Source organism: Zingiber officinale, chromosome 2B (assembly GCF_018446385.1).
Source record: "Zingiber officinale cultivar Zhangliang chromosome 2B, Zo_v1.1, whole genome shotgun sequence".
Taxonomy (NCBI): Eukaryota; Viridiplantae; Streptophyta; class Magnoliopsida; order Zingiberales; family Zingiberaceae; genus Zingiber; species Zingiber officinale.
The window spans coordinates 108077312-108101008 of record NC_055989.1 but is presented as its reverse complement, the minus strand read 5'-3'; the positions used below and the strand labels follow the sequence as shown (position 1 = coordinate 108101008).

The 23697-nt window shown below is 38.6% G+C and overlaps 1 protein-coding gene across 1 annotated transcript; it reads left to right on the top strand.

The window, feature by feature from the left end:
• The first annotated feature begins 3510 nt into the window (after window positions 1-3510).
• On the top strand, window positions 3511-5597 carry LOC122046724 (glucan endo-1,3-beta-glucosidase 6-like). The gene is made up of 2 exons (XM_042607550.1): window positions 3511-4169; window positions 4247-5597. The coding sequence occupies exons 1-2, from the start codon at window positions 3823-3825 to the stop codon at window positions 5376-5378; spliced, it is 1479 nt and encodes a 492-aa protein (XP_042463484.1). The 5' UTR covers window positions 3511-3822; the 3' UTR covers window positions 5379-5597.
• Window positions 5598-23697: the final 18100 nt, after the last annotated feature.

The window sequence follows — 23697 nt, the reverse complement described above, 5'->3', positions numbered from 1 at the left end:
CATTCTTTCTTCCAACTTTCTTTCCAACTCCTTGGTTGGTTACAAGATGAATAGAATGAGTTCCTTGATTCTTCAGTCTTATTTCCTCCTGAACTAACATACTGTGAAGTTCATTCACATTCCATTTGTCTTACATGGTATTATAGTTCATTTGGAATGGGCCATATTCAGTCGGTAATGAGTTGATGATAAATTGAACAAGGAAATTCTCATCGATATTCATTCCCAAGGATTTAAGTCTTGCTGCAATATTTGTCATTTCAATAACACGCTCATGCATGCTACGAGCAGCCCCGGTCCTTCGACTCAGGAGGCCCAGGGCGAAAAAAAAAGTCCAAAATAAATTTTTAATAATATACAAATCATTTAAACGATTTCTTCTGATATTTCTATTTATAAAATCGTTTATAATATTATCGGTTTCAAGATTTTTCAAAATATTTTTCTTAACACATTTTTCATTTGTTTACCATTTTGCAAATTGCAACGGATAAAAGTAAAAGACAATATCAAAAGGTTCCCAAATATGAATTTGGGCCCAACTACCCAAGACCCCAATTACATGCCTAAAAAGATAAAAGTAAAAGACAATATCAAAGGATTCTGAAATATGAATTTGGTCTCAACTACCCAAGGCCCCAATTACATGCCTATAATACATAATACTAAAAAAAAAAAAAAATTGGGCCCTCTCAAATTCTGGTCATGCATGCTACGAGAACCATCAAACTTCATGGTGGTTAAAGTAGCCATTAAAGTCCCAGCAAGAGACTTATCAGTAGTTTGGGAACGCTCTCCCACAAATTTCATAAATTTCTTAGCACTTTCAGTATGAGGAAGAGCAAACTTAATATTGTTTGCCACACTCATTCGCATAAACATTAGGCTTAGTCTATTCGATTTTTCCCAAGCATCATGAATGTTCTTTTCATCATCATTGCTAGTATCAGTAATAGTAGCAAGTTTCTCAACTCGAAGTGACAAATCAAGACCCATAACACCAAGGTGAAATTGAATTTGTTCACACCAATCAGAGAAGTTGAGACCATTAAACATCGAAATAGACGAAACATGCAATTGAAGTGAAACGGGAATAGGTACTCCAAGAATAATACAATAATCACTTGTTAATTACAGATTCAGCACCAATAAATATTAATGTGTACTGATGTTCACCTTTGGATGATCCAACAATACTAATAAATATTAATGTGTACTGATGTTCATCTTTGGATGATCCAACAGTATATAAACACCATAATGCTTAATGGTTCACTATAATTTGATAATCAAAATATTTAAGAAGATATACAAAAATCAAACATAATATGTTAATTACCACATTTTATATTCATAAACTATAAGAGCAAAATGATCCACCTTTGGGTGACCTTTAAATGTCTTGTAGTTATGAATTTTAATTACCTATGACTATAAGTCATTTCCAAGCATTACGTACTTACAGGTAATTAAAGTTTGAATATATAATTTAGAATTTATTAATTTTATTGCAAGATCACTTTAGTGATTAACAAACCATCATAAATAAATTCAAATTATATAGCAACAGAATATATTATGTCATCGTCATTAGTTTCATAAAGTCACAATTTAGAATATAATAATTGTACAGAACCAACATCATCATGCACCATTACTACTACTTGAGTTAACAAAAACAAAAATTGTGAGCAACTTTGATTAATACATATATACGACATATATAATTATGAAGACAAAAAGTTTATGGCAACGGAATGTATACTTAATTGAAATTTAGGGTTCATGAATTATAACACAAAAAAATGGAAAATCATGAGTTCTTAAACCTATGCTCTGATACCACATGTAAACTTTTATTAAAATTCATAACAAAACTTGATGAATTTAATCATGGATCTTGAAACTTCATGATAATCACACTCTTATTTAAATCTGATACCATTAAATTACTAACCTTGAGTAGTCATAGAGTTCTATTCGTAGAAGAGTAGAAGAACGAAGAGACGATTTCTCTCTCTTTCCTTTATCTTAATTCACAGAGTTATTTTCCTTTCACGATAGATAATGATCTCTGTGTTTTTCCTTATATGGAGAGAGAGGACAGTTTCTAATAACTGATCCTTAGATAACTACACATTCTATCAACGTGTGTGTAGGCACCTTTTCAAATAGAGACCTTTTCAAATGGAGGCATCTTTTCAAATGGATAAGCCTTATCATATAGACATAATATATTTAAACCATAAATTAGATATTAAATAATATAATTAATATCTAATTATATTGTGGCACGTGGGCCACAAAACTTACAAGGATCGCAATCAATTACGACCAGATCGTGATCACAATCCGATCATAAATATGAGTGGTACATTCTCTGGATCGTAAAAAATGGTCCAAGAGATCCGGCCTCATCTAATCATTCCCAAGTCATTGACAAATGAATATTAATGAATTATTTAATAATTTTAAAATTAATATAACGGAATTGAAATCGATTTATTAAATGTGGGACCCTATTTTGATTTCCTTAAAAAAACAGTATGACTGTATGAGAGGCATAGTATGCGCCTTCCTTCCACGTGTAAAGCAACCTCGATGCTTTCGTTCTTCTTCGGAGGTGCCTCGTCACCAGAAGCATCTCCTCTCCTGCAACAGATCAGCTCGATCGTCCTTCTTTCTCCCAAGTTCGATTAAAGATTGTGTTGCAAAATGTTAATGGAGAGCACGAAAGAAAGCTATTACAAGAGAGGCCCCTTCAATTACCTTACATTTTTTACTCAGTAGACACATATGATAGCGTTTGGATAGCTAAGATAGTCACGACAACTCAAGCACAGATCCTCTAGTCCAAAAAATATGGATTAGAGGATAAGTTATTAATGGAGAGTGATGATCTTATGTGTAAAATAAGTGAAAGTCATCATTCTTCACCATATATCCTTTAGTCCATATTTTACGGATCAGAAGATCTGAACTGCGATAACCCGTGCTCAATTGTACTCATGATCTTATCATTTTATTATGGAAGATAGTCATCCATCTAATCCTCTGAGTGCTATGGGAGGCTGGACTCGGTATTCACTAAGTGTTTGTGTTATAACTCTCAGCATCTGGTCAACGTCTTGTTCGGTAGCTCTCAACAGTAGCTTTACACCGTTCGATAACTCACGGTGTCCGTTAGGAGTGCAAATGAGTTAAGCCTTTTATGAGTAGCTTCGTCAAAACTCGAGCCGAGCTGAGAGTTGACCGAGCTCGAGCCTATTTAAGACTGACGTGATGATTCCTCGAGCATGTTCGAGATAGGCTAATTCAGTATTTTAATATTTAAAATAATTTATATTTTAAAATTAAATAATAAATTAAAAAGGTGTTTGTGGTAAGTGATAAGTAGAAGTTGAAGGTTTGAATCCCAGGAAAATTGTGGTTAGCTTAGCTCTGCTCGACTTATTTACACCGTTAGTGTCCGCTCAGAAAAGTGACTTGCTATCCTGTGTATCCCAAGCGTGAAACAGCTTTTCTGGCGAGAGAATCCATTCTTCATCTCTCGTCTCACTCCACCGCAAGATTCTTGGCTTCTTCTTCCTCCACAAGCCTCGCCGCCCTTTACCCTATTCACATTCCTGTCGCGCTCTCTTCTAAGTTGAGATCTTCGCTCCGTAATGTTGAAATCTTTGGTGCATTTTCCGGTTTTTAATCTATTTGTCCTTTTCTCCTTGAAAGCTTCAGCAATTCAAAATATCGTCTTTTTGGAATCGATCGGATTCCGAAGCCCTGATTTAAGCTCCGGATTGGAAAGAGCTATCGATCGACGGGCGGATGGAGCAGCGGCCGCGGCGGCGGTCTTGGGGGCTTCTGGCGGCGATAGCGTCGTTGATTTGGTCGGTGCGATGTGCGGGGGGGATTGGGGCCAACTGGGGGACGCAGGCGAGCCACCTGCTGCCGCCGAGCACGGTGGTGCAGATGCTGAAGGACAACGGGATCGACAAGGTGAAGTTGTTCGACGCGGAAGCCGGGCCGATGAACGCCCTGGCCAAGACCGGGATCCAGGTCATGGTCGGGATCCCCAACGACATGCTCGCCGGCCTCGCCTCCGACGAGAAGGCGGCTGAGAGGTGGGTGTCCAAGAACGCTTCCAAATACATTGACGACGGAGTCGATGTCAGGTACTTGTACTTCACTCCACCATGATTTCGACTAGTTTCATCGAGCTTCATGATCAGGCAGGCATCTTCTCCGACAGGTTCGTCGCCGTCGGAAACGAGCCTTTCTTGGCGTCATACCGCGGAAGTTTCCTCCGGGCGACCCTGCCGGCGCTTCAGAACATCCAAGCAGCTCTCATCGCCGCCGGGTTGAGCAACCAGGTCAAGGTCACCGTCCCTCTCAATGCCGACGTCTACGAATCATCGACCGGCAAACCCTCCGGCGGCGATTTCCGGGCCGACATCCACGATCTCATGCTCTCGATCGTCAAGTTCCTCAGCGACAATGGCGCGCCTTTCACTGTCAACATCTACCCGTTCATCAGTCTCTACGACGATCCCAACTTCCCCGTCGACTACGCCTTCTTCGACGGCTCTTCCTCCTCCATCGTCGACGGCTCACTGACCTACTCCAACGTCTTCGACGCCAACCACGACACGCTTGTAGCCTCCCTGTGGAAGAACGGCTTCGGCAACCTTTCCATAATCGTCGGCGAGGTCGGCTGGCCTACCGACGGAGACATGAACGCGAATCCGCGGACCGCGCAGCGATTCAACCAGGGCTTCCTGCGCCACATTTCCGGCGGCAACGGCACGCCGTTGAGACCCGGAAATGTGGAGGCGTATTTGTTCAGTCTCGTCGACGAAGACGAGAAGAGCATCCAGCCGGGGAACTTCGAGCGGCACTGGGGCGTTTTCTCCTTCGACGGCAGCCGGAAGTACGAGCTGAACCTTCGCCCGGCGGACTCGAATTCTTCTTCTTCTTCGCTGGTCGGAGCGAAGAACGTCAAGTACCTCGACAGGAAGTGGTGCGTCCTGAAGTCGACGCCCAACCTCAGCGACTCCCAGATCGCTCAGAGCATGAGCTACGCCTGTGCCAAGGCCGACTGCACGAGCCTCGGCTACCGGACCTCGTGCGGCGATCTCGACGCCCAGGGAAACATCTCGTACGCATTCAACAGCTACTACCAGAAGAACGACCAGGGCTGGAAGGAGTGCGAATTCTCGGGCCTGGGGACGGTCACCGAGAAGGACCCCTCGACTGCGACGTGCAAGTTTGAGATCATGATCGACGTCGGCGGAGCAGCGCGCCCGGGAACGACGACGGCGGTGGGGTTTGGGCTCAGCATGTTCCTGTACGTGGCTCTTCCGTTGACCTTGACGTTAGCATGAGATGGGAGAATTGGGGGTGCTGCAATTCTTGTGCTGGTTGTGCAATTGAGTTGACTTGTTTCTCTCGATATGTTTGGCTACGATAGTGTTGCAAAATAAATTTTTGGTTGTAGGGATTTGCGTATCTATCTCTTTGTCACGTTTACTTTGGAGCGTGGCTGAAGCAGGAATTTCGTGTTAGTTTTAGGATGGATTGATAGAGATATCTGGGAGCAAAGGTATTAGTTTAGGGATGGATTGATAGACACGTCTAGGAGCAAGCGTATTAGTTTTGGGACATGCTGGGACGGTGAGAGCTAGGAAGAACTTCAATAGAAGATTCAAAACTCATACAGATCCTCTACCTCCGTGGTGATTGCACTATAAGAAACATAGCTTCACAAATTAAATTTTAAGACTTAATTCAAGTATATTTCAAATTTTAATAAATCAAAACAGATTTGCTATAAAATTACTGATCCATTCCAGTTAAATAAATATAATTTAAAAAAAATGAGACGGAATTTAAGATAAATTTATAAATGGATTTTTATAAAAAAAAATAAATACACATTACAAACGAAATCTTAAATAAAAATTATATTGGTCATAAAATCTCTTAAAAAAGTTTAAACAGAAAAAATTCTATTTTAAATTTATATAAAATAAAAAATAAATTTATTAAGTAATTATAAAATTTATTTTATTTTAATAAAAAAATATCTAAAATAATTTAAATTTTCAGTATCTAATTTATTAATCTAAATCTCTATGTGCCATGACATCCAAGATTCTCAGCTAATTCTAATTAAAATCCTAATCTTTTTTTTTTTTTCTCCTCTCTTCCGCACATATCTCTGTTTTTTTCTCCACCGCCCATAATCGATTGTTGTTGAAATCACCTCTACACCTGTCGTGTTCATTGGCGCAATCGTGATGTGCGACCACTGCCATGATTGTCGACATGTTAGCCTCGAGTGTCCAACTCGTGTGGCCGATGTCATGGGGCGTGGATTACGCTCGCGGTTGCGAGAGCTCAACATGTGCATGACAGACTCGTGTGGCAACTACCTTGGTTGCGCTCGCATCCAAACAGCGGCCACAACAACTGCCACCCGAAAAACACTACAGCAATGGCCACGTTAGAGGTTGAGGGAGTGGATCACGCGAGTTGGACGTGCGCGCAGCGAAGGCAGCAACCCTTCTTGAAGAAGGCAGTAACAGCCCAAAATTCTACAAATTAGGGTTTGGAGTAAGAAACAAATAATAAATTTACGAGTTGCCTTTATAGGGGATCAGTGGCCGGCTAGAAAGGAGGGTTTGATAGACGACACCCCCAAATTGATTGCTTCTTATGATGTTAGCACAACAGAATACAAGCAAACACAAATAGAAAGCTAATCTAAAGACAATAAGGAAATGCAAACCAATATATGTTGATTTACGTGGTTCGGAGATAAAGCTCCTACTCCACGGCTATTCGTAAGGTGGGTGATCCCTATCCGTCGGTGGATTACTCCCTGGAAAACCTCCGGTTAGCTCACGTAGCTCCTTGTGGGTGGAGAAACTTTACCACAACTCTCACAAGAACTCTTGAGAAGCTAGAGCACTCGTAGACTACTAATAGGGGTTAACCACCTCTATTTCGTCAACCTCAACCAAGCTCCCAAGGCTTGGTTATATAGGCCACGGGTTAGAAAACCCCGCCTACCAGTCGACTGCCAAAACCATCAGTCGACTCCCCAGTCGACTACTCCAGTCGACTGATGAAACCACTAGTCGACCGGTACCCGAGTACAATCTCTCAGTACTCGAACCATCATCCTTACGACTCACTTGACTCTTCATTGCAGCTTTGACCTCTTGCCTTCAAGCCTACTTCTTTTGGCTCTCGTCCCTCGGATGCACCCAAGCCCGTGGCTCATCCCAAGGTCATCCTTCGCGTATGCCTCGAAGTCGCTTCCCTTGGCCCTTGTCCTTGCTGCCTTGTCCACGGACCCTCAGATGCTCCATCCTTCACCGGACCCGAAGCCATCAACCTGAGTCATATGTGTATCCTGCAAACCTGCACACTCACATACGCATATCAAATACAAGGGTGAACCTAACTTAAACCCTTTGCCTAAACACCAAAACACATGGTCACACGGACCATCGGGATTGCTCCAACAATCTTCCCTTTTTGATGTTTGGCAATACATTTAAGTTAGGGAAAACATAATAACAAATAAACATACTAAAACAAATGGACTTACGTTACCAAGGCTATACACTTGGACTTACATCGCCGAATGGACTTACGTTGTCAAGGCTACACACTTAGACTTACATTGTCGAATGGACTTACGTTGCCAAGGCTACACTTGGACTTATACTGTCGAAACAAAACAATACAATATGCATTGGAACCTATCACAAGATTCCCCCTACATCTATGCTCCCCATTGTGCTAGGAATTTCCCACAGAGTTATTTAAGAACCTATCACAAGGCTCCCCCTACACCTAAACTCCCGAGCTAGGATTTTCACTACCGCAAAGGTATTTTCAAGTTTTCCCAACTAAACCTTACTTCTCCCCCTTTGCCTAACATTAAAAAGCTCCAACAATCTCCCAATTGTCGAAATTTATCATCCAAACTGACCCTAAACTCGTGTATGTATTCCCCTAGGATCTGATACATATATATGAGCGGACTTGGTCACTAACCAGTGCTGAAAACAATCTCAGACTGGTATCAGTCGACTGCCCTTATCGAAATCACCACACAGAAGCATTCTGTATTCGATATTCACTGTTAACAGTCAACTGGTAACTGTACTAGTCATTTGTCACCTTTTTTCAACCCTTTTCAACATTCTGAACCCAATTTTAGAAATGCGCCAATAATTCCATAGACCTCTAAAAATCCCTAAATTTTATGGAGAGGTCGTTTTACCCATGTCTACTTGGGAAAAATACATTTAAAAATATATTTATCTCCAATCCCAAGATTGACACAACACCCAAGACTAGCTAAATGATTCAATTGAACCTTGACCTAAAGTCCTAGTTTTGGCTTCCTCTTGATGTATTTGTCCATACTAACCCACAATGCATCCCTAACATTGGTTTATATGACATCTATACATCCAAAATCAATTATCATGCAATATGACCCCAATGTCATATTTTCTTGCATGAAACACAACTCAATTGTGCTAAATTTCTAAATTTGAGACTCAAGTCCATCTCCAAACCACTTGGCACATTTCATGACCCAACCTAAACTCCCAAGTAGTACCCACTTGAGATCCATTTGTCATGGATCCCAACTTGACTTTTAGAGCTCCCCCTAGAGCTTTTAACTTTAGTCACCTCCCTAGGTGACTCATCCACAATTGCTAAGCCACATCGGTACACCTCCGGTAACACTTGGCCTACAAACCTAACCTTATTAACTTTGGACACCTTGTCCTTGGTTAATTTAACCTTACTTTTAAATAGTTTTCCCTTGCCATTTCTTGACTTCTCCTTGCTATAGTCATATTCAACCTTAGCATAAGACTTTCCCTTAGCATTGGAGACACTAGATCGATATTCTAGACCCGATCTATCATTGTTAGGTCTTTGACTACCTAACACCATATCTAAACCCTTAAATCTAATATTGAATCTTTCTAGGGTTTTCTCCAACTTATCAAGCTTTGCCTTCAAAGCTTGATTTTCCCTTTTTAGGTTCCTAAACCTAGAGTCAACATGTCCACCATAGACAATTCTTGACCTACCCTTTCTAAACATATGTTTCCCCTTTTTGGGATTAATGTCTAGGTTCTCCATTACCTTCTTCTCCTTAGGTAATGAGAATTTAACGTGTTTAAGTCTATCATGCATAGGTCTCCTAGGGTTATAATCGACATTTATCCTATTCCTACCATGATATCTAAAGCAAAGTTATGCATGGGTAAATATTGACAATTATTTCTAGCATGCATGAAGGAGTTTAAATTTGAATTAAACTTCAAGTTAGGATATACCTCCCTTACCCTTGAAGCTCCCCCTTGACTCTTGCTTCTCTTCTTCTTCTCCTATTTGTTTAATTACTCTAACTTCTTGAGCTCTTCCTTCCTTGAGCATTTTGTGTGGTAGTGTTCCATTTCTCCACACGTGAAGCATCTAATGTGCTTCTTCTCCTTCTTCTTCCTACAACTCAAATTACATTCTAAAGAAATTGAATTGAGTTTGGAGATACCTTCTTCTTACCCATTGGACACCTATTCTTGTAATGTCCCTTCTCATTGCACCCGAAGCAAATGATATGGTCTTTTGATTTCACTTCGGTGGAGATGCTCACTAGGTTGACCTCCAAGACCTCTTCTTCACTTATCTTGGATTCTTCTTCACCCCTTGAAGATGTAGATGATGCCTCATCTTCCTTCTCCTCCTCGGATATTGAGCATGACTCAACTTCCGGTTGCTCCACCTCCTCTCCTTGAGCAATTGAACCCATCTCCTTAGGCTCTACCTCTTCATGTGTAGGCAAAAGTTCTTCTCCTAGAACTTTCTTCACTTTGCTCCACAATTCATGGGTGTTCTCATATTTACCTACACGACTTATCACGTTAGAAGGTAAAATTTCAATCAACATTGATATTACCTTTGAATTTGCCTCTGATCGTGTGGTTTGCTCCTCCGTCCAATGTCGTGGTCGAAGCTTCTTCCCTTTCTTGTCCTTCAGGACTTCAAATGACTCTTTCATTGCCATCATTGTGTCCTAATCCGTCTCAAGGAAGTTCTTCATCTTCACCATCCAAAAGGTGATGTCACATAAGCTTCCTCCTTTAAACTTCGGTGGATCAATCAAGCCGGTCATCCTTGCTTCCTTGGCGATTAGTCCGACGGAGAGTGACCTCGCTCTGATACCACTTTTAGGGGATCGGTGGCCAGCTAGAAAGGGGGGTTGGATAGACGGCACCCCCAAGTCGATTGCTTCTTACGATGTTAGCACAACGAAATATAAACAAACACAAATAGAAAGCTAATCTAAAGACAATAAGAAAATGCAAACCAATACACGTCTATTTACGTGGTTCGGAGATAAAACTCTTACTCCACGGTTGTCCGTAAGGTGGACGATCCCTATCCGTCGGTGGATTACTCCCCGAAAAATCTCCGGCTAGCTCACGTAGCTCATTGTGGATAGAGAAACCTCACCACAACTCTCACAAGAACTCTTAAGAAGGTAAGGCACTAGTAGACTACTAATAGGGGTTAACCGCCTCTATTTTGTCAACCTCAACCAAACTCCCAAGGCTTGGTTATATAGGTCGTGGGTTAGAAAACCCCGCTTGCCAGTCGACTGCCAAAATCATCAGTCGACTGCCCTATGTGGAGATTCGACCGTTACATTCCAACGACTCGATACCAATCGACTGGTAAAAGTACCAGTTGACTGCTCCACACTAGCCGAGCGAACAGAAGTATTCTGTTCGCTCCCAATCTACTGCCCAGTCGACTACACCAGTCGACTTATAAAACCACCAGTCGACCGATACCTGAGTACAATCTCTCAACATTCGGGCCCTCACCTTTACGACTCACTTGACTCTTCGTTGCAGCTTTGACCTCTTGCCTTCAAGCCTACTTCCTTTGGCTCTCGTCCCTCGGATGCACCCAAGCTCATGGCTCGTCCCAATGCTATCCTTCGCGTATGCCTCGGAGTCGCTTCCCTCGGCCCTTGTCCTTGCTGCCTTGTCCACGGTTCCTCGGATGCTCCATCCTTCATCAGACCCCGAAGCCATCAACCTGAGTCATATGTGTATCCTGCAAACCTGCACACTCACATACATATATCAAATACAAGGGTGAACCTAACTTAAACCATTTGCCCAAACACCAAAACACATGGTCGCACGGACCATCGAGATTGCTCCAACAGCCTTCTCTCCAAACAAGAATATGTTTTTATGTATTAATTTACTCAACATGTATGTCTGATTGTAGAATAATTTATAGTTTTGAGTAACCATTGATCTATATTTTCTATGATTTTCTTTAAGTTGGCGTAGTATGGAAAAAGATTCTAGTTTATTTGTTTATAAAAGTGAAAATATTTCATGAAACTGTTGTATTTTATTAGTCTGTATTAGATTAGTTAATAGAAACAGGTTTTTTTCATGTCTGATAAACTTTGTCTTTTGTTTTGTTTGCAGTTGACTGATGCAAACCTTATGAATCCAAGTTATAGCTATGCAGTAAAAGAAATTTCACTTCTTAGGAATCCAAGTTACAATTGTAAAGATCTAAAACACTAAACACGTAGAAAGTACAACGAAAAAACTAGCCAAATTATTTTAGAAGATTCATGCGAAGGAAAACCATATACTAAATTTGTTAAAGGGAGTTATACCTTTGGTGTGTAAACACGAACTCTTGACAGCAAAGATCTCAGCACGATCATGTGTCCGTGCCTCTTTCGGTATCCACATAAACAAGTCTTCCGTCCGTCTCATGAACTCACAAAGTGGAGAAGAAAACTAACCAAAGGTTGTGCTATCAACCATAAGGGAGGTTTGGCAAGGTGGAAGAAGAAGAAGAAGAAGAAGAATAAGAACACAAATGTCTCATCATGCAATGAATCAAAACATCTTTTGTACTCATTCAATCAAATGCCTTAATGTCAATTGCCTTAATTGATATTAATATTTGTCTTCATCCAATGCATGTTCAATTCGAAATCAATCACTCTTCATCAATGCATGATGAATTCTAAATTGAACACTCCTCTTTCTTCATAAATTCAAATTCATCAAATCACTCAATGAGTCTAACTCATTAATCCTCATCAATCCGAATTGACTCAATGAGTCTAATTCGAATTGACTCAATGAGTCTAATTCAAATTGGACTCAATCAAATAGTTGGATCCAATTGAGTCTAACTCAATGAGCCCAATTTAAATTAGACCTAATCCAATGATCCATCATATGAGTTCATCTCTAAATCAACTTGTTCTTTGTGTGTGATCCAATAGGTTCTCATAACATTGGCAATGTCTCTAAAACTATTTTAGATATATAAACAATGAGTGACATCTAGCAAGACATCATTGTTACCCAAGTGATAAGAATATCGATATTCGACCTAACATTTCCATGTCTATTATTTTGTATGATTCAATCATTCTATTCTTGATATCTAAATTGATCAATGAGGCATAGACCATGTCATTCTCTTATCAATCTTTGTATTTTTTAATCTCTAAGTAGACACACTCAATCAAATAAGCTCAATATCGCATATTGACTTATTTGAGCATGACAATACAATCTTGTGTCATACTAATCAAAGGGCCCACAAATATCGCTTCCGTTATATGGAAGAGATAGATCCTATCTACATTACTCACATCCTTCTACATAACTTATTGCATACCCAGTAATCGACTTTATTGTCTATCCTATTACAGGTGACATTTGTCGATACCAAATTATACAACTTTTTATATAGGGAACTGTAGTGACTTCAGATCTAAAGATTATTCATACTAATAGTCACTATGAGAATATTTATGACACTCATATAACGATCCATTAAATATTCTCATGATAAGTCATTTAATACATATTCTCTAATATATACTCATGTATCAACCTGATATATCATATCCATAACTTATGAGATTAAGTTATTCGTTAACCTATATGCTAGTCGCAACGCATTAATATTGTCCAACGCATTAATATTGTCATTGTATATTAATGCTTGACTAGAAATAGTTTATATTAGTATCCCAAGATAGTTTTGATGTGATCAACCAAGTCAGATTAGGTCTTATTGGTATTTAACCCCTGTGTCTAAGCATGTAGAAACTTAGGATCATAGGAAGTTGAGCGAAAGACATAGCTAGCGAGAAGGATGACACGAGAGAGAGCCGATGGGCTCAGTGTGCCCAAGGTACGAGGTGCTGCGGAAGAGTATGCGGGCTGATGAGAAGGAGGCACGCGACGTTCTTTGAGGGATGAGAAACTGGAGCCGAAGTTTGCTCGAGAAGGCCGAAAGTTGGGTTCGGATAAGCCCTATTCCAGATGGCCGAAATCATCCAAGTGAGTGGAACCGGAGCAGAAGATCCGGACCAATGCGAGCGGAACCGGAGTAGAAAATAGGGACCAAAAAGTTAACACCAAGTTGACTTTTCGGTCTAGGCGTCCGGACCCCTGGGACAGCCCAGTGGCGCCTTGTTTCGGCACCGTTGTGGATGCGGGTTCATCACGGTTCGAGCGTTTGGAACTGGTCCAGGCCTCCGGACTAGAAAAACTATCCAAACGCAATGTGGCGCGTCCTGTTACGATGGGGATAAAAGTTTATTCCCCTTCAGGCACCCCGACCAGGGCTATAAATACAACCCTAGTCCCAAGAGATCAAAACAACACTTGTAATTGATTATTCTTTAGTCTTATTCTGTAATTAAGTGCTTCAACCGCTGTAAGAGGCTTCTCCGCCTGAAGGAGATTGTTTAGTGAACTTTTCATCTTTCTTAGATTAATAACCTCCCCGATTGTAACCAAGTAAAATCTCTGAGCCTCTTCTTTCTTTGATTAGTTTTCTTTTGTACAAGTGTTTATGTTAATATAGCTATAAAGTCGAGAAGAGTTTGCTTTTATTATGCATGCAGGCTATTCACCCCTCTAGCCGATCACCAAGGGACCACCATTTTAAAGTAGCGTTCTATATATCCACAATATCCCACTATCAATTCAACCAATTGATATGTTGTAGACTAGAACCTCCTACTATAGGACGTTATTATACTTATTTATTCGGTACTGAACTGAAATAAATATAATAACCAACTTTATCTTTTATTAATATGTAACGCCCGCCCTCCCTGCTACCCTAAGGGGCGGGGCTACGATACTCTACGTATAAATTTTTCTTTTTAAAACAGCGGAAGACTTAAAATAATTTTCATAGTTTTAATAAAACTTTTCTTTTAAATTTCTTTTGAACTATACTATCACATGGCATCAAAATCATAACATCAAATCCAGTGGAACCATAATGTCAAGCCACACATGTTTAGGTATCACAAGTCATAAAATACCAATGCATAGTTCTTTAAAGAAACTTTAAGCAGGTTCTTATTTATTTGGTTGCCTAGCCACTGCCACACACATCTTCGTTGCCCCTCCTGCTGCTCCTCTAACTCATCCAGCTTTTTCCTTTATTTGTGGTACAAGGAAAGTAAGCCATGAGCACTCATGGCTCAGTAAGTTCCTTTCCTACTCACTAAAACCAACAATCAGCACATAATCAAGAATGCATCAACAAGTCATAATCTCAACTAATCATGGTATAACATAGCATTCTATTCAAGCATATCATGCATCATAATATAATCACAACTAGTCATAGCATATCAAGCATCACCATGGCCGAAACATATACATAGTGCATTGCATAAAACATAGCTAGACATGGCATAACAAACAAGTATTATGGTATATCAAAGCATGGCCGAAACATGTATATCAAAGCATCATACTATGGCCGAAACATGTACATCAAGGCATCATCATATCTATGGCCGAAATCTATATATCAAACATCAACAAATCCATGGCCGAAACATGTCTATAAGGTATAGCATGAACATAACATAATCATACCTTATCATGGCATATCATAATCAAGAGCATAGCATGAAACATAGCATAATCATAAGGTGTATGCAATATGATTTTGGAAAACATGTATCCGAAAAACATGTGTATGTCTCATGATCTTTAAAATCATTTTCTTTTACATATATATACTTGAAAGTAATCTCAACATAAGGGGGATCCCGGCTATGTACCACTTACATATTGCGCGCAACCTTGTAGGTCCAAGGTAGCAAGTCTTGAACCCTACGAGGCAAACATACTAGGCCCTTAGTCCTAGGGACACTTAGGAGCCCATCCCTAACGAGGTCCTTAGTCCCCGGGGCGCTTATGGAGCCCACCCTTGATACAAGCCACTCACACATAAAGTAAAGTACATGTCATACATATCATGTATCATAAAAGCATGCATCACTTAGGCACACATCATATCATAAAGGTATGCATCACTTAGGCATACATCATGTCATAAAAGTATGCATCACTTAGGCATACATCATATCATAAGGTATGCATCACTTAGGCATACATCACATCATAAAGGCATGCATCACTTAGGCATACATCATGTCATAACAATATGCATCACTTAGGCATAGATCATAAAAACATGCATATCTTAAGCATAAAGCATCTTATCAAGCATGCATGATTTAACCACATAGCATATCATGAAAGCATGCATATTTTAGGCACTAAACATAGCATTAAAGCATGCATAATTTAACCACATATCATAACATAAGCATGCATATTTTTAGCACAAAGCATATCATATCATAAAAGCATGCATATCATATCATAAGTCATAAATCACAAGCATACATATTAAGCATAAGGGTGTATCTTGTGATTATCCTATCATAGGAAACATGGTATCATATTCATCTTGGTTCTAAGCTTCCTAAACCCTTGTGGCCGAAACCCCTTTAGAGCTTAATTTAGGTTAAACACAACATCCAAGCATATGGCACCTAAATTATCATCATAACATTTTCATAGGAAGCATTATAAACATGATTAACTTAGTTTCTAAGTTCTTCAAGTCCCTAATTTCATGTGGCCGAAACCTTAAGGTATGAAACAAGGTTCCATATGACATAAAAGCATGGACAACTTTAAATCATATTTATAACATTTTTACCAAGGAACAAGGTAAACACATTTGACACATTTGAATTAGTTCCTAAGTTCTTTAAGCCCTTAACATATGTCATGGCCGAAATTTAACAAGTTCTCATTAAGGCTACAAACAAGCATACAAGCATGTGAACTTGGACTAACCTTATGTATAAATTCATACAAGGCATCATACAATAGTTATGGCCGAATCATACCCTAGCATCATTTTAGGTCATAAAACAACATATAGCAATTGAACCTTGGCTTTCTACTTATCATATTTCATGTAGAGTGACATGAGCATATTTAATTTAAGTCCTAGGGTCCCTAGGGAATCTAAACCTTCATGGCCGAGACTTACAATGGTCCATTTAGGTCATGGAAACATTATACAAGCATGTGACACAAGCAATAGGTTATCATATTTTCATAAGAAGCATTTTAACACCTTTGGTTTAAATTCTAAGGCCTCTAGGTCATTTAAACCCTACTTGGCCGAAACTCATCAGTGTTTAAACTTGCTTCAAATAACATAAAAACATATGAAGTCATACGAGTTTCATAGCATATGTAAAGACAAGCAAAATGAGTATACATATGAATTGTGTCTTAGGCTTTCTAGGTTTCTTTTTCTCTTTTTCTTTTATTTTTTTCTCATGGCCGAAACCTACCATTCTTTAGCTAGGTTCTTAAGTGGCCTAAAGCATGAAAAACCTAAGTAAGTTTCATGGCAAAAGTTACTAAGAAACATATATACAAATTGGTTCATGAATAAGCTAGGACCCCTTGTGGTCATACATGTTATATGTCATGCAACTAATTTTTCTACACCCTAATTAAGCATGAGGGCATTGAACAGCTTTCATATCTAAACAACACAGAGGTCTTGAGCATATTAAAATTTTGTTTAAGCTTTTCTAAGCTATCCATCTCATCATGGCCGAAAAACCCTAAGAAGGAGTTCATGAAATTCTAGCAATATTCAAGCATACAAATCCTTTAAGATCTTTGTATTCTATCACATGAGCATGGTTATTTAAATTTAAAGGTCTTCCTAACCCTAAACCCTTTCTTGACCGAATCATATGAGTGAGTTTTCTTTTAGTTTCAATATCTTCTAAGGAAGAAAAACTAATACATGATCCTTAATATTTCATAGGGAGAACCTTGTACTAGTTGGGTAAAACAATAAATTTCCCTAGCCTCTTAAGAATATTTTTGGCCGAAATTCTAGGGTTCAGTACTCCTTTGATCAAGCATCATATAGGTATAAAAACATGAAGAAGAACCCCTCTACATAGCATAGAAAAATCTATCATGTAGTGAAGACTAGTTTAAACATCATTAGATTTTTGAAAGTCCTTCTTGGTCGAATTTTCTCAAACTTGTTTCTAGGTTTTAAAATCTTCATAAAATCCGAAAAACACTTAAAACGCCTTGTACCACAGGTGAGGGGAAGCTTACATCCTTTTCGCTTGTGGATCTAAGGTATGGTGAAGAAGAAGTAGTCTCTTCTTCTAGTTCCTTTCCCTTGATTCCTTTGCTAAGTCCTCCTTGTATCTTAGGCTTTCTTAGGGAAAACCTTGGCTTGGGGCCGAAGATGGAGGAGAGGGGGAACTGAGGTTTCGGTGAGGGAGAGGAGAGAATGAGAAAAATGAGAGAAAATAGAATTTTCCCTTTACATATTCTCTTTTATGTTAAGGGGGAAGAGGTAGCAAACTTAGTTTTTGCTTTCCTTCTCCCTTAGCCTTTTTTTTCTATTTTATTTTTATTTTTATTTATTTATTTATCCTCATCATTCATGGTGAAATAAGGGGAATGAATCCCCTTAATTAACCTCTTTTATTTTCGGCAAAATCAAAGAGGAAGAGGGAGAGGAAAGGAGGAAGGCAAATTGCCTTTCTCTTACTCTTTACTTGTTTCCTTTTGGCTAGCTTTTACTCTTACCTTTATCATGAGTTTCCCTCCTTTGCTATCAACATATTATTCCTATCCCAACTGGTTATTACCCATTAATTCTATGAAATATAATATAAGAGGTTCAAGGTTCAATCCTTGACCTTCACTTCTTTTTATTTCATTTTATTTCTTTTTGCTTCAACTCACTTTCTATTATTTTTCTAAGGCAAAAATCCCACATTCATATATTTATCTTACAAGCTTAGTGGGTATTACATAATAAGTGAAATATGATATATAAAATGTCATTATCAATTATCTCATAACTGATATTAGGGCTAATACTAACAATAATAAGCTGAGAGATGTTGAAATTCATGTCGGGAATGAGATATAATAGTTACAAGAAACATGCAAATGCAAGTTAGCTTGTAGCTAATAAGCAGATGGTGATGAGTTATTTATAGAATTGACATTTATCAAATTTGACTTTTAGGGTGTGTTTGGTTCAGGGTTATTCTTGATAACCTTGGTTATCCATCCAAGGTTATCAACAAAAACCTTGTTTGGTTTAGGTATTCGATGATTCCCAAGTAATGTTCCATGCCCGACACGTCAGCAAAAGGGTCATGTAGCTCGGAATCGGAAAACCTCAGAAAACTAAGGTTTTTCTTAATTCCGGGGTTAATGAATTTTTTTTACCAAAAATATCCTCCGATAAGAAAAAAGATGAAAAAAAAAGAAAAAATGTAAAAAAAATGTTTTAAAAAATTTAAAAATTTAATTTTTTTTTAAAAATAAATAATTTTAAAAAAAAATTAAAAATAAAAATTTAAAAAATGTTAAAAAATTTTAAAATTTTAAAAATAAAAAAAAAATTATAAAAATTTAAAAATTTTAAAAATAAAATAAATAAATAAAAATTAAAATTAAAAAAATGTAAAAAAATAAAAAATATAAATATAAATAATATAAAAACATTAAAAAATAAAAAAAAACACATAAAAAAGTAAAAAAATATACAAGAAAAATAAAGGTAAAAAAACATTAATAAATAAATAAATAATAATAATAATAATATTATTATTATTATGTATAGTTAGTTTTGTAACTGAGGGTAATACGGTAAAATATTAAAGTAGGGTATTCATTAAAACCTTCAAACAAACAAGTTTTTGTTGCATTACCTAAGTTGAACCAAACAACATTTGGTTATGTTTTATTCCCTATAACCTTGGTTATGTGATTACCTGGTAATCACATAACCAAGGTTATATATGATGACTTGAACCAAACACACCCTTAAAGTTATGAACGTAATGTGTGTGCCTTTACGGTAGCCTACATGGTGAGGAATAACAAAACTTAATCCAAAATATTTGCTGATAGAGCCAAATGCCTCTAGTATTGTCTTGATATGGACATTCAAAATTTATACTAACTATTTCTTCTTTCATGCTACTTTTTTTTTTTGCCCTATTGTATTTTGAATGCCCTTGTCGTATAACAATTTCAGATATTCTCAAAATTTATCAATTTTTTTTCAAAGCAAGCTTTAATTTTCTAAGCTATTTTTTTTAAAAAAAAAAGTTGGGTTCTAAAATCTCCTTCAGTGGCAAAAAGATCCATTAAAAGGCCTCCTTCACAATTAGTTGCATTGAACTTGCCTATGATTTTATTTAGCAGGTGCACATGATTAACTATTTGACTTGTACCTTTTTGGTGTATATGCTAGTAAGACATTTAACATTGATGTAGGATTTCAAGTAGAGAGAAGGATTTTGGTTCCAACAAAAGAATATCAAGGGAAGATAGGAAGGGAGGATGACAGAGATGACAATCTCTTATGATAATAGATGAGTATGTATATTTAATGCTAGTTAGTGGTATACAATTTGAATAAATTATTGAGTTATATAATATTTATTTTAATGATGATGTATGTAGGTAACATGATACAATGCTTAAATTTGATAACATATCAAATGAAATATAGGTCCATGAATGCATAAAAGGCAAGGTACCAGAGAATTCACAGACAACAAATTGGCCCAAGTTAGTGTAAGTCAAAATAATTAATTATTCATTATTTTTTTTATTATATCATGTCGACATTTCACTTGTATGTTTTTATATTTATTAGACTAATATAAGTTAGTCTAATATAGATAGGAATAATATAGAGAAAAACAAAATATTAATCATCACTCATCTTTCATTCAATCTTAAATCATGGTGGAATGTGATAGGTGGTCTATATAAAGGGAGGGTGTATGGATTTCGACACGATCAACATTTTGGATGATCATAAAATGGAAGTTCCAATGAGATGTCCTCTAATGAGAAGAAGAAAGAACTATCACAAGAAATTGAAAATGTGTGCTACTAACAAGAGGATGGAGGAAGAAATTATTGAAAGTAAAAAAATTGGAACTCGTTATAATAGAAAGTAAGTAGAGATGGGGTATACAAGTCATTTATATCTAAGAGAATTGTCTTTGTGAATGTTGTGATAGATGATGTAAAGATTAGATTATTTATGGTGAGATTTTAAAATTTATATGATTATAGTTTGATTAATAGTTAAATTTTTTAGATTTAAAAATTAGTTATTTTTAATATTTTTAATTTATTAAAATGTGAGATTGTTTCTGGTAAAAATATGTAAATGAGAAATATAGTAATTCAAATATAATAAAAATTAGTAATAAATTTAAAAATGAAATTATATATGGATTTATGAATAGAATTATAAATAGATTAAAATTATATTTGATATGCCAATTGAGACAGATTATAAATAGATTTTTTTTAGTCTCTAAAGTCATATTTTCTTATAGTGTTGAATCACTCATGCTATTGCAGCCATGATAACGAATTGAATCAGGTCTGAAATCATCTATGCTTCTTAAATTTGCTCTAATTATTGATGAGGAATTTTTATGGAATCGGATTGATTAACCAATTTGAAAAGTTGGATATAAATTTGAAATATATATATATATATATATTAGTTTTGTTAAAATATGGACATGTGCATGTGAACTCGTTCGCAAGAATTTGATTTTTTTTACCATCCTCGTTCTCTCTCTCGTCGTCGTATGCCAATGTGCCAGCGTCGCCTCTGGCCGCCTGGCCGCCAACCACCTGTCACCTCGCCTCCTCGCCTCCGGCCGCCCACCACCCGCCGGCAGCCAGAATCCCAACCGAAATCCGACCGCGATTGCGGTCGCTAGCGTGGTGGCCAAATCGTAGCCGGATATCTGCCGGATATTGGCAGCGAGGGGATCTAGTCGCGTCGGATTCTGGCCATGATCGCGCAGGAATTCCGCCGCGATCTCGCCGGAATCTGGCGCGATCACGTTCGGTCGTGACACGTCCGAAATTCGGCAGCGATCACGCCAGATTCCGGACACGATCGCGACAGGATTCCGACGCGATCGCAGCCGGATTCTGGCGCGATCGCGGCCGTGCCGGAATCCGGCCGCGATCCCGTCGAAATCAGTTCGCGATCATGCCCGAAATCTGGTGCGATCGTGGCTGGATTCCGGACATGTCACGACCGAACGCGATCGCGCCAGATTCCGGCGAGATCGCGGCCGGATTCTAGCACAATCGTGGCCGGAATCCGATGCGATCATGGCCGGAATCCGGTGCGACTAGATCCCCTCGTCGCCGAGACTTCCTCTCAGCTCGGCGGTGGGCAGGCGGCAGCGGCCGGAATCCATGCGGGGTTCCCGATGGGTTCACCCCCTTGGCAATAGTGTGGGTGGGTCCAAGCGGCCAAAGGTCGCCGGCGGTGGGCAGATGGTCGGCGGCCGGGCGGGTGGTGGGCGCGCGAGGAGGCGCGGTGAGTTGCTTCGGTTCGGCGAGAACGAAGGAAAAGCATAAAGCAGAGAAAGGAAAAGATTTTATGAAAAAAAAAATTGACGTGGCGGGTGGTCCGTATCATTCCGTAGATAAAAGTCCGTAGGTTAACATTTCTCTGGCCACCCGCGGAAGCATTCGCTGGAAAGGAAGCCGCCTCCACCGCCGGGACACGTATCGCGGCATGCGCTAGAGAGGAGGAGGAAGAGGAGGAGGCAAACAAGGAGGTTGAGGTTGGTCCACACCAGGGGCGGAGCCACGTTGATGATTGGTGGGGCAACTGCCCCACCTCAATATTTTGCAAATGTCCATAGATATTATAGAATTACAATTTTGCCCCAGCAAAAAAGAAAAATAAAACTAGGGCACGTAAGTTGCAACCCTCGCTGCCCTCTCCCTGCGCGGCTGTGCGCCGCGGCCGCCTGTGCAGCTGTGCTCCCTGAGACGAGACAACCCCCTAATCCGGTAATCCCTATCCATCTTTATCGACAACAACTCTAAGATTTTCTTCGCCCTCCTTTTCTTCCTCCGCTCCGATTCTCTAATCTCTAGTCTCCACCCTCCGTCGCCTCCGTAGCTTCTCCAAGTAGAACCTCATCGACGACTCGACGAGGCTCTCTTTTACGGTGTCGACAGCCGACTTCCCTCTGCCTTGTCCCCGCCGCCACTCGTTGGATTCGACGACGCTACTGTGCTTGCCGGTGGCGGTGGAGTCCACCCCGTGTTGGACGTCATTCCCTAATTTCCACTGCTTTGTCTGCCGGATTCAAGACTTCGAGGACAGCTGGTATCTTCCCCAATTTCACTTATTACTGCTTTCAAGTTGGAATCCATTCCCTGATTTCTCTTATTATTTAGTAATTTTGGATTTTTGGTTGATTAAATATTATTGGCCTTACATTATCCCAAACATAGTTCATAAAAAGTTTGAAATAAATTCATAGAGGAAATCAAAGCATCAGTAAGTCAAGCATTACATCTATTTGGACACTTTGCTATGTTTGTAGAATAAAGATGCCAAGTGTGTTTAAATAACATGAGTGAATTGTATATCATGATTCAAAGTTATACCTTCACTCCAATTATCTGTAGAATGAACTGGTGACTGGTGTTGTTTATTATTACAAGGCAGAAATAATTTTCGTCTTTGTGCTCTATTGTGGCAAGACTACTATGATAGTTTGGTGCATATTAAAGTGTTTCAATTCACTCAACCTTCAATGGAAATGATATCAGAAGAAAAGCTTTGCTGCAAAAAATGAACATTTTTAACCAACAGTATCCATAGAATTTCTCATGTGCCATTGCCACCAATTCTTTTGGCATGGAAAAAAAGGGCTTTTAAAAGAGAGGAGAAAGTCGATCTGATATTGTTGATTATGAAATACAGATTCCTATGAAAGTCATGTTAATGAGTTACATAAGTTACATTACTAATTTACTAGTTAACTCATAGTGCAGTAAAATAACATATTTTTAAGACCAAGAAAGCGAACTTCTCGACTGATCAAATTCTTGATTATGCAAATTGAGAAAAGAAGTTAACATTTTAATCTTGTAGAGGAACTTCCTTATCACATAGGCTTACGGTGTTGCATTTACTAGATAGTTGAGGACGTGAGGTGAATAAATAAGCGGAAAAAATAAGTGGTGGATGATTAGTGTCAGCTGTTGTTACAATTTTCTAGTTGCCATTATGCTATTATTGAAGCTTCTTTTGTTGTAGGGTTACATTTAAGTTAAGTAAATTATATTAAAATTTACAAATAATTGTTCATATGACATTTTCTTTTTCTTCTTAACATTAACAGGA

Coding starts and splice junctions, on each gene's coding strand:
- LOC122046724 (XM_042607550.1), top strand. CDS start 3,823: ATGGAGCAGCGGCCGCGGCGGCGGTCTTGGGGGCTTCTGGCGGCGATA. Junction 4,170..4,246: donor GACGACGGAGTCGATGTCAG/GTACTTGTACTT, acceptor CTTCTCCGACAG/GTTCGTCGCCGTCGGAAACG.